This window comes from Antennarius striatus, chromosome 19, assembly GCF_040054535.1.
Source record: "Antennarius striatus isolate MH-2024 chromosome 19, ASM4005453v1, whole genome shotgun sequence".
Classification (NCBI taxonomy): domain Eukaryota; kingdom Metazoa; phylum Chordata; class Actinopteri; order Lophiiformes; family Antennariidae; genus Antennarius; species Antennarius striatus.
The window spans coordinates 1986682-2002793 of record NC_090794.1 but is presented as its reverse complement, the minus strand read 5'-3'; the positions used below and the strand labels follow the sequence as shown (position 1 = coordinate 2002793).

The 16112-nt window shown below is 42.5% G+C and overlaps 1 protein-coding gene across 2 annotated transcripts; it reads left to right on the top strand.

Annotated features, from left to right (window-relative positions):
• Positions 1-7504: 7504 nt before the first annotated feature.
• hpcal1 (hippocalcin-like 1) lies at positions 7505-15492 on the top strand. 2 transcript variants are annotated; one of them, XM_068341951.1, is made up of 4 exons: positions 7505-7672; positions 12925-13380; positions 14029-14134; positions 15343-15492. In XM_068341951.1, exons 2-4 carry the CDS (start codon positions 13003-13005, stop codon positions 15438-15440), a joined length of 582 nt encoding a protein of 193 aa, XP_068198052.1. In that variant the 5' UTR covers positions 7505-7672; positions 12925-13002; the 3' UTR covers positions 15441-15492. The 2 variants fall into 2 exon arrangements, with proteins under 2 accessions (XP_068198052.1, XP_068198051.1); XM_068341950.1 differs by having other exon boundaries at positions 12919-13380.
• The last annotated feature ends 620 nt before the right edge of the window (positions 15493-16112 follow it).

Here is a 16112-nt window from a genome sequence, read left to right as displayed (position 1 = left end):
AAGGGGTTTGCCTTTACAGACTTTTATTGTTGGATCAAATATCATACGGACTAAAATGAGGGTTTAAAGGTCCGTTATGTTGCAGGACTTCATGTTCTTGCTGTAACTGCTGCAAAAAAAACCCATTTAAATCAATGAGGGAAGATAAAGACCTGCTCCAGACACAAAGTCCCTCAAGATGAGAGGACGATAAACTTATATGCTTTATCAGCTGTTAATAACCACAAAGAAACACACTGTAAAACAGCATCTCCTGCATCAAGTACGGACATTAATATTAATGTTGGTTTTCAACGCTTTATTTTCAGATTTTTGATAAAGTTTCTGCAAAAAAACATCAAAGATACTTTTCTTCCGTTCTAGTTAGATTTATTTTCTACTTAATAATATCTAAATTATGAAACACAAACTATATTTAATGCAATTTAGAATGAAGCTAATCTTAAAAAAGACAGTTAATACTGCGTCTGATAACAAACAGCAGTCTATTTCCTGCAAGGCAGTAAACAGTAATAAATAAACAGTGCTTTCTATTAACTCTCCTTTATTGGCTGGAATTTAATTTTCTTTTTTTTTTGTTACTATGCAGACATTACCTTCTTTCTGAACACAGAGCATCCACTACACAATGGCAACTCGTCATCGCAGTACCGACGCATCTCCATGATCTCAGTGGGAAAAACATTAAAAACAAATCAGTTTGTAAAATTTTATTCAACAGTTTCTTCACACAGTTTGCAAAACACTAACAGAATACTGAAAAATGCCTTTTAAATACTGGATTTAATGTGTTTTAAACTGTATGTGAACCCATTAATTTGGTTCTGATGGTGGTTTTAACGAAGAGTATTAACCTCCATCCTGCCGTCCGTCCGCCTGATGATGACCTGTCACCCACATTGCAGGAGACAGACGTTCATCCGTAAACACTCTTACCCAATCAGTCGCAGGTGTAAAGGTCCTCTGGTTGATACATACATTGAGTACCAGGCTGTTCCATTTCTTTGCTGCTGTTAAAGTGTAGCCTGAAGGCTACACATCGCTTCCTGACGCCAGGACGCGACGATTCAACGGTGGGGCAGCGGCGCAGGGGCTAACGCTGTTCATCTGCTGACGTCTCGTCATGCGTTAACATGTCAGATCATACATTTGTGCTGTTTTGTCTGTGTTTCTTCTTGATCAAGTTTACTTCAAGTCAAGTTTCCCGCCTGTGCGATAAACTGCCCCGCCCTTAAGTGTTGCGCCTGTGCCTCATTTAGACTGTCTAGCCAGCTGGTCTCTGAGAGATGCACTCGATTTTACCAATCCCTATCGAAAGCTTCCCAGTGTTTGACTTTTATTTCTCAGACTTAACCTCCTCCTCCCTTCTGGATCTGTTTGAGTCGCTGACTCACTTCCTGTGGGCCCAATAATTGCCTGAAAATTGAAGAACGCTTTTTTGAAAAAAAAAAAAAAAAAAAAAGCGATTTGCCTTTGAGTTGTTCCTTTCACTGGTGTGTGTCCCAAACCCACACAAACATACTTATTAATCACATATCCAGCAAACTTCAGCTGCAAGAGAAGATTGTTACACTGGTCTTGTAGTGTTCCACCGCTGTTCACATTTGGATCCAGATCCAGATTCTCTACCAGCATTTGGATCCAGATCCAGATCCAGATTCTCTACCAGTGAAACACAAGGAGTTGAACCTAGACATGAAATAGATTCAATCATCTTTCTATCGGAAACCCATAAACTAACAATGACATCCCAGGAGCAGGTTTCTTGATTTGGCATGAGGCAGATTCCAAGAAAGTGACATCATCATGGTGACATCACGAGTGTGCATTTCTTTTTTTCACTTTCACATTTCAGAGTTTGCTTCCGCAATCATTTGAATGCATCGTTTGAATGAAACGTTTTGAGGTTTAAAAAAAAAAGTCTCTTAGCCGTCTTGATGAAAATACTGATTACGTATCACTTCTGCACCTCCTGGTTTCTAAAAGGCTTAAATTTAATTTATTCTCAGAAAGTATAAATTACAAAGTATAAAGTATAAATTACAAATCAATGCCTTTTTCTTTTTCTTTTTGCAATTTTTTCCTACACCTGCCATACATTTTCCTGCAGTTTACTGACCTATCTGTCAAACTGATTGAGCAAATATTGGGCGAAAGTCCAGACAAATTGAAGTCCTGGATATCATTGTGTCATAAACCATCGTGTTTTATTGCTCTTCATCTTTATCTGGAGCTGATAGATCGCACTTCAGACCAGACCTGATAAAAAAAACCCCAATCAGACGAGCGATGAAGAACGATCAAAGTTTATCACATGCCCACAGCACGTATGCATGTACTCGTGCATTAATAATTTATATTTTTATTAATTCACACCTTTTAAAATTTCGTGACACAATACGATGAGACTGCATTTTATTTCATTCTTATGTAATTGCAATAAAAAAATAAAAGATTTGCTGAATGTGTACATGTTTGATATCAGATTATGCATTGAATTTCTTTATGCTTTGCAGATATGTACACACACACACACGCACACACACACACACACACACACACACACACACACACACACACACACACACACACACACACACACACACACGCGCGTTTCACGTTGAAAGTCCCTTCCCTATCGCCTCTAGTGAGTCCCTGGTGCTGTCTTTCAGGACACGCTGACACGGAACATGCAGTACGGTACACCTGGCTCCCTCCCAAAACACATATGGGACATGCATGTCGGCCGACATCATGTGGACCTTGTGAAACAGAACTGGATAAAACCTGAGTTCTCAGTTTAAGACATGACTGCCTGCAAGCTGCAGGAATTTTAATGGCATTAATTTAGATTTTTTTCTGTGTTTTATTTTGTGAAAAGCATAAATCATCCAGTTATTCCCTCAGGATTCCTTTAAAACCTCAGAGACGAGCAGAACTTTGCAGGATTTATCGCCCCTTCCTCGATTAGTGGCTTTAATGACAGTATTTTCTGCACTATAAGGCGCACTGGACTATAAGGCGCACCTTCAAATAATGGCTGTCAGGGTTTCTGGCCAGATTGGTAAAATCAAAAGTGTTTTTCACATATAAGGCGCACTGGATTATAAGGTGCACTTATGGTTTTTGAGAAAATTAAAGGCTTTTTTTTAAAGTCACGTGATCAATACTGCCAATTTAGAGCATTATTTACTGTTAATATCTGCACCCTCATGAGAAAAATCAATTCCATTTTCTTGTTATTCCATTAAACAAACACAACTATTCAACTTTTACTTTTACTATCAAGCAGAAATCTGTTCATAGACACAAAACAACCACATTAAAATGTAAATGCATTCAAGCCCTGCAGCCGTTGGATCGATCAGAGCCCACAATCGTCCAGAAACTTCTGGCCGGCCGTTGCTATTAGCAGCACAGCACAATAAAGAATCAATGATGGGGTTGCAGCACATTGGAGCTTATCAGCATATCAGCGCGTCCACATGATTACATTGTCTGGAGTATATATAGGACATGTTCCTTTGCAGCACGACCATAAGGCTGCAAAAGTACAGAAGGTGAAAGTCCCTGGTTTTGGGTATGGTGCAGGCTAAATGCTAAACCTTTCTTCAGCTCATTTATTTCTGCATTTTCTCGACTTTTCTCAGAAAGACTGAACCAAACAGTCAAGAATCATCAAACGAACCCAAAAACATCGACTTTAAAGAAGCTCTTTTCTTTATCTTCTTCTTAATCATGGTGTGGACACAAACCGACGCGAAGTTCACATTTAAAATCGAAACAGTTTTTGTCCTCCACTCCAGTAAAACCTTGATTTGAGTCCCATGTGTTCTATAAATATTGACCTGATCTATAGAGGGGTGAGGGTGGGGGGGCATGGCCTCACTCTGGGTGATGTACAGGCAGGCAGATCGATATTCCAGGAGCATGTGCTGCTTTTACAGACGCAGGAAGTGCATCTCACTAATCATGTGGAAAATGAAATATGTATGTATGTCATGAAGCGTCTAATCGTAATGTTTAATTAAACTTAAAGGTTAATGTAAAGCTGATCAGGAAACCACGGCGCCACCCTTAAAACACAGGAGGGTGTGAGCAAGAATTAGCTCTGAAATATTTCTAATATTTACCAGCTTAGAATTTAGAATTCTAAATTCTACACTTTACTGTACTAAATAAATAAACATAGTGATTTTCCAGTTCAGATCTACATGACGTGAAGTGTTTTCACATGTTGATCAGATAAATATCAATATTTCACTAATATGACCATGAAAATGGATCAACTTTAATTTTTATTTTTTTTTACATTTTTAACAATTTTTTTGGAAGACTTAGCATCAAATCTACTAATTATTTTTGGGGTCTTTTGTAATAAAACTGTGATTAATTAAATTCTTTTGGAAAAGAGTCGTAGACGATAGATAGAAGTATTCTACCTACAATTACTGACGTAAATTGGCTCATAGTGTGTGACGTCACGACTACTAATTTAATATATCTTCGTAAGATATTTAAACACATGTTTCAATTTCAATTTCATGTTTTCAAGTTTCAATAGACACCCCCCCCACACACACACACACACACACAACCTCTTAATTTGGAGGGTGGAGGGGTCACCCTCGTATTTTTTTTACCTGTATTCAGGTCGGAGGACGGTCATGCTTCTCCCTCGACATTCCCGGAATATTCCCGGTTCAAGGAAACACAATTTACTTCTTCATCACCAAACAATTAACGGAGCGGAGCGCTGCAGCGCCATCTAGTGTACATTCACGTTACTGCAGGTAGAAATAATTCTACTGCCGACGCTGGACTATTCAGAAATGTTTTGCTTCAACTGTCGAGGCACTTAGAGAAGCTGTCGCTTTTGGATAACAAAACAAATATAGTGAAATATAGTGAAAAAAATAATTACCTTTGATTAGTAATGGGCTCACAAGAAAATAAAAAAGTACCCTGTACATCACTTTTGTTCCTAATCTGCTTTTGATGTACATTTTTGATTGAAATATGTATCTTATATTACGAATTAATTTTCATGAGGGAAGTACAACACGCAAAATGTCACAGAAGATTAATTTAAATGTCGATTTTTGTAGTATAAAGTGTTTAAAGTTTAAAATATGAATGATTTGTGCGTTGCAGCGGTGTAGATGGTAGAACAGCGCCCCTGGTGGTCGATAGTGGAACTGTACAGAAAACGGAGCCGATTGTTTGCTTATTTAGCATGAAAGTTGCTTTATTAACAAAAAAATATATATTTACATGAAATGAATTTAATATATAACATCATACCAGTGGGAAATGATTAGAAATTAACATTTTAACAATCAACATTCACTCAACTGCATTTGTCCATAGATTGTGGATTTGACAAATCACAGATAGTATTTCCTTTTCTTTTGTTACAGCTAAGTTTTGAAACAGATGCTTTCATAGTACACACAAGTATGATAAAACACCCTCCAGGGTGCTTTTCAGTGGAGATATACTTGTAGATTAGCCCTATAGAAAACATGATGGAGCTCCCTCTAGGGAGGAGAACTGCTGAGTAAATGTTGGCCCACATGCTCAAAAATAAATTGTCCCCCAAGTATATGTAAGACTCATGATAGCTCCCTGTGGGTCTCCAGCTCAGCACAGTAGTCAGCATATAAATCACACAATAAGACAATTTAATTCCCACCCGGGGTCTGGGACTGTTTCATCATAAATGCATGACAGCGTCCTGTTTGCTTGTGCATGTGATCGTTTTATTCTCTGCCTGCTGCTTCTCAGTCCGACGCTGCTGGGCCTCATTATTTATAAGGCAAATTAACCTTCAATAATTTAATAAAGCAATGCCCCTTTTGTGATACGGTGCTTTTGATCTGCTTTACTCCAGCACCGACAGACCTGTGACGGTATTAAGTTGCATTTTGGCCATAACAACAAAAGCAACCTCAGACTGCTTTATCACTGCCCAGAGACCCCCCCACCCCCCCACCCCCACGCTCCAGGCCAGCATTGTCCTCACTCCCAGGCAGAGATAAGCCCTCCATGTGCTTATAGAAACAGGTGTCAGGCTTCAGGCAGACACACACACTCAGACACACACACACTCAGACACACACACATACACATGGTTAATTATTGATCCACTTACTGAAATGCTGACATACACACCATCCTGCCTGCAGTGTCACTATGGCTCACATGGGAGACGGTCATAGGTATTGATGGGTGCGGATGGACACGGCCTGTCAGCATACAGAGAGGTTAATGCAACATAATGCTCCAAACAAATTATATCTCTTTTTTTTAAATACTTATAAACTTTACTTATTAGATTTTTTTGTTGTTGTTCAATAACTATGAATTCAGAAATTGATGCCAGCAACAGATTTCAAACACGTTTGTGGCAGGAGCTATGAAATATTAAATAAAAACATCACAAGTAAAACGTTTTACTGATGTATTGTGATTTAGTGTGACAGAAACTGATGGAGGATGGAGTGAAGTTGACTTTTTCAAGACATTATTATCCACCGCCTCCCACAGAGTGGGAGTGGGGGCACGGGAATGGGTTCTGTCCCATCCATCTCATCCATTTCTACCATAACTCTGTTCTTCCTTTCAGTAAACTTTGAACATGCATCTATAATAACACGAAGTGATTTCTTTGAGCTTCTTTTTCAGACATGCAAGTATGAAAAAGCCTCTTGCTTCTGTTTTCTTTTTATGATAATTAACTAGGTGTAATATTACTAAATACTAGAAAACACAAGAGGTGCATTTGATTTTGTCCCTCAGCAATGATCTCTGGTCAGAGAAATGCATCCTTAGAAGGAATCCTGAGTGTTCTGCTTGTTAAAATAAATATCTCAGAAACAAATGCGTTGTTCTTATATGAAACTTTAACACTGGTTGTCAGGTTTTTTTTTAATGCGTCACGTAGTATCAACATTTTCACTCAAATGTTAACCATTTATTTAAGATATGGCGCTATTAATAGTCTTCCAGTGACAATTTTCCACAGGACGCTGCTGCGACTGCTTCTGCGATGGAAGCGGCGAGTGTGGACGGATCCATTCCGTGAGCGTGGGGGGGGGATGCGATGAACCAGCTTTAGAGTAGCGATTGAAACACGTTATTTAATACTTATATGTAACGCTTCATGAATTTTAATATATGTTTTATTGTTTAAAAGTGAAATTGCAACTTGAACAAACAGAGAATGCGGGTTTGACGGGATCCAAAGAGGGCGGGACACCCCTCCGGGGTGATTTGGTACGGCCGGATGAAAGCCGAGCTCTGAGCCACATCTTCCACTACACAGAGCCGCGAGCCGAGGAGGAGAAGGTAGGCGCGGCTAGCTTAACCAGAAGCTAGCTTAAAAAAAAAAAACGCGACATTTACGATAAAACTTTATTTGTTTATCTTTACGTGTCAAATATATATATATATATAATTACTCTCCTGTTTGTGTTTTTTTTATTTTTTTATTTTATTCCAGATTTTTTTTTCCCCTCCCCAGAGGTGTTATGATAAAGACTCCCGTAACGGTTAAGTTCGGCTGGTGGTGACGTCAGAAGAGGAAAAGTGGGTTTAAATAAATTGGACTCCCAATTTATTTACATCCTCCCCCCCCACCCCCCCGGCCCCCCGTCCCGCACCGAAAGAGGTGAGTGTTCATCACTTTATCAAAATACAAATGTTGGTTGGAAAGTGATGTCATGTTACATCTGCTGTTACTTTCCCTCTACAAAGCAGAGGAGGGGGTGGGGTGGGGGGGGTCACACCCACGTCAGACCCTCACCTAAGTTACCCTGAGGTGTTAACACTGATTATGACGTCATTAGTACCTTTTTAATTGCTGCACAGATGTCAGTTAAATGCCATCGTGGCTCATAATACGAAGCAGCAGGGGCGTCTCTAGACATAAAGCCGAGCCGGGGGGCCCCCGAGGGCCCCCACAGGCCCCCTCCACTCAGATCACATCTTTTTATTGAATCCATGCTGCGTTTTTTTTTAAATTATGTGCTTACATATGATGTTATTACTGCTGCTGAATCAGTAACACTCTCGGTCAATGTAATAGTCATCATACTTTTAAAATCTCGACTTTTTTTTTCTTTTTAACTTTCTCAACACATTTAATGGTTAAACGTTTGCATAATAACAATTTCATAATAAAGGAAATTGTAAGACACTTTTTTTTTTGGCATTTCATGCTTTTATTCGACATTATGGATTAAAATAATCCATCTGAATTAATCCACAGTTAAGAAAATCTGCTTGCCAAAACTGGAAAGTCAGATTCTTGACACTCCTTGATCACAACATGCAAAGCAATAATCTTGGCTGCAGGAATTAAGTGGATGAAATTTGGTACATCCGTCCATCAAGACCAGCCTGAAACCAAATTCCACTTATTGAGCCACTGGAATAAAATTATTCCGCTCATAACCGGCTGATAAGAGTTTCTCTGTTTTAGTTGTGTCACCGAAATATCAGGCAAGCAGCAAAATAAACAGATGCAGGAAACACATTTTCCATGATGGAAGTAAATTTAGCACGCGGATGAAAATAGGAAATTCAAGCAAATTAGAAAAATACATTTACAAACACTCTGCTTTTGGTACATTTATGCAAACAGCATCCTGATAAAAACATTTTATGAAACTTTATTCAGCACTTGAAAATCTGTGATTCATACACATAACACATTTTGTGAGCGGAGTTTTAGAATTAATCAGTCACAAATAATTAATAGGAAAAAACATTTTTTCTTTGAATCTGCTCCAAAATATTAAAATATTTTTACGATAAAACCTCTTTCAGGTAAACTGTGATCGTTAATCTTCTGATAGCAAACAAAAGTCAAAACAACGGAAGCCGGTAACCTCCATGGAGACAACCATTTGTGCGAATCACATAAATACAGACTTAAATAGCTCATTAATAGAATTATAAACACTCTAGTCGTGTGTCATCATCTTGCATCTTGCTAAAGAGAGCTTGATCTACTTGATAAATAAATATTACACACTAAACTAGCTAATAGTAATTCACAAAATTATATTATCACAACTTCCTGTCAGGAAAACATAATTCTCATGAAATATTCACATTGTGAAGAATCTTGTTCTTTTTTTTTTCTGATGCAAAAACCATGTGAAGCGTCTGTTTCTGAAACTGAATCACGCCCTCGTCCTCTCAGAAATACCGTTCGATAAAAACAAAACGCGAATTTCATTTGGAGATCCGAGAACCAGCCGACGCCGTTCAGCTGCTCGGCTTGAAATGCGCAGTTAAAAACTGTTCTCGTTTCTCCTGAGTCTTGTTACATCTCCTGTCCTGCCGGCGCCCCAGATTGATAGTTACACCGCCTCCCTCTCATAAGCCTAAGCACTACTATCCTGTTGCCTTGACGACTGGTGTGTCAGGGGACTTCATCCTGATCCAATGCATGATATTCTCTGACACTAGTTCAGAGAGGCTGGCACAGAGCAGCGCTGGAAGCCAGAATAACTGGAGAGCTCATTTAGTCTTCTTCTTCCTCCTCCTCCTCTCACCCTGGACCGACTCCTCGTCCTCCTGAAGCAGCTGAACTTCGGTTTCTCTCAGCTCCACTTCAGCGCAGCGGGCTTCAGTCTGCCTTTCTTTCTGCGCGCCGAACCACGTCGGTTCGTTTCACGCGCTTTCCGCTCCAAAGCGTTGAGAGGCAGACGGCGAGAAGAAGATTCCCTACACGTGATGTTTGTAGCGGAGGGGAAACAGATTAGATTAGATATACTTTAATGATCCCAAACTGGGGAATTCACAAATTTTGGTTTGCTGTTAAATTTTTAATTTTGTCTAACCAACACAAAACCAATTTGATATGCACAGAAAACAGTTTATGTGCAAAAGATTATTTATTTTCAAATCAGACCGTTAAAATCTTCATTTATTTATGTTTTCTTCTTCTTCTCATTTACTCTATTTTTTCTTATTCTCTCTGTGCTGTTACAGTCATCCCTCGCTTATTCGCGCTTCAAGATACACGGCTTTACTACATCGCAGATTTTTGGAAGGTAGCCACGCTATTGGCTGACAACATCCGTGTGTTTCAGTGCGTTCCTCCCTTTGCTCGGCCTTTGCTTGTTTTAAAACTGAGATAAAAATAACCCGGCTTTATCTTTTCTATATCTTTACCTCCGTCAGCGTCTCGTTTCCTGTCCTCTGCCACTGATGTCAGAAGCGTAATGAGCTCCATCTGAGCCGTGTCACACTTTATGGATCCACTTCTTCTCTCCTTGTCCTCTTTGGCTTCGCCAGACGTAACGAGCATCTGGGAAAAGAATAATGGCTCTCTTTGTTGTGACAAGCCCTTAACCAGGAAAAGAGGTGGGCCTGAGATCGGCAAACAAGCAGCGAAACTTGGTCAGAGGTTTACAGGATGCCTTAGGAAGGGGGGGGTCGGGGGAGCTGCTGTGTGAAACAGTCTCATTAGGCGGGGAAGCCAGTGGAAAAACTGGACCATACAGAGCAGGGATGGCCGATGGGGGTTGGGGACACGGAGGGAAACTGTTGCTGTGTAATCGAGGGGAATTGCAAACACTGGACGTGGAATGACAATCTCGCGGGGCTGTTGTGCATCAAACGACTCGCCGGCTAACGTTTCCCCGCGTCTGTTCCTCTGCTCGGAGGAGGGTCACGAAGATGTCAGCGCAGAGAGACATCTAGAAGTTATTTCTGACCACATTTCTCAACATTTTCCACTTTGGGTCCAAAGTTTAAGAAGTGACAGCTGAAGAGGCTGGAATGTTCTGCGTGCACGTTTAGGGAATTTAACATTTATTACGACTTTCTGTACCTAAAATATATGAAAGACACCTGAGGAGCAATCCACGGGATTCTAGGCTCAGTTGAGGGAGTTTCTAAAACAGTTTTGCAACCCTCAATCTTCATCCGAGTGTGTTGATTATTTGAACAGTTTACAGGCTGGTTTTACAGTTGTTTTTTTCTTTCCAAATGTTAGCCCTTGATTTAGCCTCCTTGGAACCTCAACAGGCTGGAATCTTCTGGATTCCATGTGGCTTTTGTGCGTTCGAAGGGAATAAAGAGCGACGCCCAAGCGTCTGCTCAGCCTCTGCTGAGTCCATGTGACCCTGGGGTTGAGGCGGCGCTGCCGCTTCCTCATCCTGTTGTACGCTAGAACGGAAGAGCCCGGACTGTCATTTATAAAACTGTTCGCGTCTGACGTTGTGTTTATAGTGTTGCCCAAGCTGGCGATAAGGATCCCATCTAAACGTGTCAAGAGCAGATTACACTGACGCCACCTTTTTTTTTAAATTCATTCTTATGTAATGAGGGTCAAACGAGGGTCAAGTCGAATGAAAAAGAAAATTAAATGTTTTTGGAACGTTATAGTGGAGCGAAGCATGGAGCTAAGTTAAGCTAACAAAGGCGGGGCAGGAGATACGAGTTGTTATGACATTGTTATTAAAGCTCATGCAAAGTTTCCAAAACACGCTGTGCTGCAGTACCCTCAGATGACCACTAGGACATCACGTTACAAGTGGAAGACTAGGGAAGATTTTTGCAGGGGAACTTGTCGGAAGGCGGGTTTTTTTTATACTTAATTCTTTATTTAAGTTATATAATAAATTAAAAAATGAATAAAACAAAAACCAAATGAAATCCGTTCTATTTCCAGACACAAATGAGGCCTCATCCTCCAGTCATGTGTGCCAATCCCTTGTGCTGAGCGGCTGATTTCACTGTCACCTGAGCCCAAACGAGGATAGAACGCCGCGTCGTGTCTCCGGCGTTTGCTGCTCGTCATTTTCCTCCGCGTCTCCGATTCATAAAACCACAGGAAATTACACACGTTTGACAATTATGAAAAAAAGGGGGCGTCCGTGGGCGGAGGAGCCCTCATCTGAAGTCACACCGCTCGCCTTGGTTCACATCCAGAGGGATTCGCTCCGGTGCCGGCGCCGGCAGGAGTGATGGGAGTTCAATAATTGAAAGAACAGGGGGGGATAATGTGTGTCTTCCTCCCATATAAATTCATTATAAGGGGTGGGTGTCATTTGGGGGGGGGGGGGGCTATTATGTAATTGAAGCGCAGCTTTCAGGAAAGCAGCTCATAGTATCGCTGGAAATAGTTTCTTCCTTCTATGTGTCACACTTCTCCATTCTTTCCTCCTCCCTGCCCCCACACCTCTCCGTTTCTGTCCCTCCCACACACGCTTTACCAGATACACGTTGTAAAAAGATGAAGATGAGCGCAGCCATCGTGTGTTCTTTGCCTTTCTTACATCCACCCTATTCTTCTGTCGTTTCTTCCCCAGACTCCTTCGAACCTCTCCTGTCGCACGGATTCCTGAAAAACGATCAATCAGCCATAAATTTGTACTTCTTTTAGGAATACACTTTATTTGTGTCCTTGACATGTAATATCGTTACTGCCCTAACCGTTTATTTTTCTGCGCCCCATGATGAATAAATGGATTGTGCAGAATAGAACCATGGAAACAGAATTCAGACCAAAACAGGCAACCTGAAGGTGAATAGGCACAGGTGGTCAGACGCTTCAAACGTCTTTGTTTGGTTTCCTTTCAGTCGTTGTACGTCGTGCACCTGCTGAAAACCTCGCAGAAGTCATTTTCGCATAAACGTGGGGGATTGTTGGCGAAGCGACCGTCGGTACCGGCTGAGGACAGCAAAAACCAGGAAGTGCCAGAGGCTTCACGGCGTCTCCACAGAGACCGAGTTGTAATCTCATCTCTGTTTGTCTCCTGTGTTTGGACTCGGGCGCCACCATCAACACGTGTTTTATAATAAATACACCGCAAGCTGAGAGGAAATATCGAGCCGTTGAATCATTTATGAAAGCCAAACACGGGTTGTTAATGAGGGATGTTGGTCTCCCTGTAGGAGCAGAAGACGCCAAGCAGCCGGTGGCGTGGGGAGCGAGAGCACAGGAAACATCTCAGCGATTCCTTCTACCGCGTTCCTGTCATGGGGAAGCAGAACAGCAAGCTGCGTCCCGAGGTCCTGAACGACCTGCGGGAGAACACGGAGTTCACCGACCACGAGCTGCAGGAGTGGTACCGCGGCTTCCTGAAGGACTGCCCCACCGGACACCTGACGGTGGAGGAGTTCAAGAAGATCTACGCCAACTTCTTCCCTTACGGAGACGCCTCCAAGTTCGCCGAGCACGTCTTCCGCACGTTCGACACCAACGGCGACGCCACCATCGACTTCAGGGAGTTCATCATCGCCCTGAGCGTGACGTCGCGCGGCGGCCTGGAGCAGAAGCTGCGCTGGGCGTTCAGCATGTACGACCTGGACGGGAACGGCTACATCAGCCGGGCGGAGATGCTGGAGATCGTGCAGGTGAGGACGCGACCCGGCGTGACCTGATGAGGCGTTAGCGTTAGATAGCGCCGACGCTACAGATTCATGTCGGATTTTATCGTCTGGATTTGCTAGTTTCAGGTCTCTTTTACGTCTCAACTCCCCAAATCAGAAGTAAATCCTCACATTTAGCTGCGGAAACTGGGAAAACTCACATTTTATTCTGTACATTTCTATTTTCAGGCGTAGCAGTCAGAATATTTTCACCTCCCATCACAGATGCTGGCTGCCCTTTCCCTTTTTTTCTTATCACCGGGGCTATATTTATTCTTCCAATATGGAGAGCTGAGCAGCCTGCAGGGCCATATCAATATTGGCTCAGTCCCTTTGTGTTTGTGGATACAAATGAATGCAAAAAAAAAAAAAGAAAAGAAAGGAAAAGCAGCAGCGCTTCTGTTGCTTCAGCCTCTAGAACCACACGTCTTTTAAAAGATGCAAACGGAGAGGGAATAAATAAATAAATAAATAAAAGCTGGACGAGCTTCGTCTGTCAGAAAGTCACCGGGTAGCAACGGGGAAAACGGGTCAGAGCGATCAGATGAAATGAAGTTCTTCAAAGAAGCTTCACAGACAACAAAAGGAAGTAAATTTACGCTTAACAGAAATAGCTCCGGCTGTCCTTTACAGGCCATTTACAAGATGGTGTCATCGGTGATGAAGATGCCCGAGGATGAATCGACACCCGAGAAGAGGACGGACAAGATCTTCAGACAGATGGACATCGACAACGACGGTAAGATTGATGGTTCCATCCAGATCAGATCCGATCAGATCAGATCAGATGAAATCAGATCCAATCAGATCAGATCTTTAATGAACAGCCCATGAGTGGAGGCTGCTTATAAATATACTTTATAAAGCACTTCAAATACAATAAAAGCTCCATAGGGGAGCCCAGCAGGCAGCGTCTGGAAGCTTTAAAGAGTCACAAAGTGTCGTATTTATAGTTGCGCTGATGAATAAACTAACATGACTCGGCTAGAATTAAGATTTTAGAGCGGAGACAGAAATAAAAATAGAACCATCCTCGATCAGGACGAAAAAAACTTTCACATCAAGAGAGTCAAAAATACATAAATATGATAAAACGTGAGTTATGTAAGTGTCTGACCTGATTTGAGCAACCACATCAGACCAGTTAGGGGCGGGGGGCAGGAAGAGGGGGGGTGGGGCGTTTACTGCCGCCATTAAAACCCGTCTGGATCCAGATGCATCAAGAGGAAGAGGAGGACCCCCACCCCCCTCGTCTGGTTTCTCGTTATCCTCGTTTGTCCACTTCAGAAGAGACTCAAGGTGGGGGGGTGGGCAGCCTCCCCTTCAAACAAATTGTGGTTTATGGGAGTTTAGGGAGTTTTTGTGACCCCCGACGTGTTCAGATTCCTTCTAAGAACCGGATGGAAGCAGGGTCTGCTGGGAGAAGTGGGGGTGGGGGGGGTGCGGGGGGGTTTCTGAAAACAACATGAACCAACATGAGTCACCAGATCATTATCAGCCGTCTGCGGTGGGAACACTTCAACACGAGTGCTTTGACATTTAGTGTGAAAAGGTGAGGTGGCGACGACGGCCGACTACCTGGCCCGGTCTTGGGGACGGGGAGGGGGGGGGTGTGTCACATCTGGATGTTTAGAAACCGTTCAGGGGACGCCCAGATGTTAGAGAAGCAGAAGGTCAGAGTGTACAGACATAGATAGGTGCAGGGGGCGGGGCAGGAGGGAGGGGCAAATTCACCAAAAATTGTCTATTTTATCGTAAAATTTATTTTAAGACAAAGTTTCTGTTTGTTGTTGCTCAGAAAAAAAACTTAAGTATAAAATAAAGATTTAAAATGATACAGGAATGTAACGTCTATTCAGACAGTCTAGTCAAATGTTGTATTAAAAATAACACAGCGGCGCCCCCTGCTGGCCGGATGCCGTAAACTCACCCTCCTCTTCCTCGCAGGTCGGTTGTCTCTGGAGGAGTTCATCAAAGGTGCCAAGAGCGACCCGTCCATCGTGAGGCTGCTGCAGTCCGATCAGGGGACGTCCCGCCAGTTCTGATGAGGACAGAGACAAGGACACGCCCACCACCGTCCAGCTTCCTGCTGCTCACCCCCCCCCCCCCCACTCAACCTCACCCCCCCTTCAACAGACAATCCTCTCATTCCAGCAAACACTCCATGTCTTAATGTTTACATTAACGGATGCGTCTCACTCTGGCGTGCTTTCACTCGACGTGTTCTGCCCATGCTTGTTGCCCCCCCCCACTCCTACCACCCCATAAGTGAAGTGCCATATCATCTATTTATACTGACTGGATCATGTGCTCACAAGTATTACAGACTCCCATCCTGCCCCCCCCCTCCCCAGGACCGATCCACGTGCGTTATTTGCTGTCATCTGATTGGACTAAAACCGTGTTAAAAAGTGGCTTCTTGATGTTTTTCGGGGGACGCCGACGCGCCGCCGTCCTTAAACTCCGCACGCCGTCGGTGTTGCATGCGACCGCCGACGAGTTGTCGTCAAAAAAAACAAACAAAAAAAAAAAACAACAAAAAAAACCAGTTTGTGTGAATCAGGAGGCCGTGATCGTTTTTATTCCTTTTTATTTTTGTAACAAAAAAAAAAAAAAATTGTCATTTTGTTTTCACAGAATTGCAAATAAAGTCGTGTAAGAAAAATCTACACAAGTCATCCGCGCCGGTCCCCCCCCCCCCCGCCACAAGTGTGTGT

Excerpts from the sequence above, each read along its gene's own strand:
- hpcal1 (XM_068341951.1), top strand. The coding sequence starts at position 13,003 with ATGGGGAAGCAGAACAGCAAGCTGCGTCCCGAGGTCCTGAACGACCTG. Across the intron at positions 13,381-14,028 it reads AGATGCTGGAGATCGTGCAG|GCCATTTACAAGATGGTGTC; the intron begins GTGAGGACGCGA and ends TGTCCTTTACAG. Across the intron at positions 14,135-15,342 it reads GATGGACATCGACAACGACG|GTCGGTTGTCTCTGGAGGAG; the intron begins GTAAGATTGATG and ends TCTTCCTCGCAG.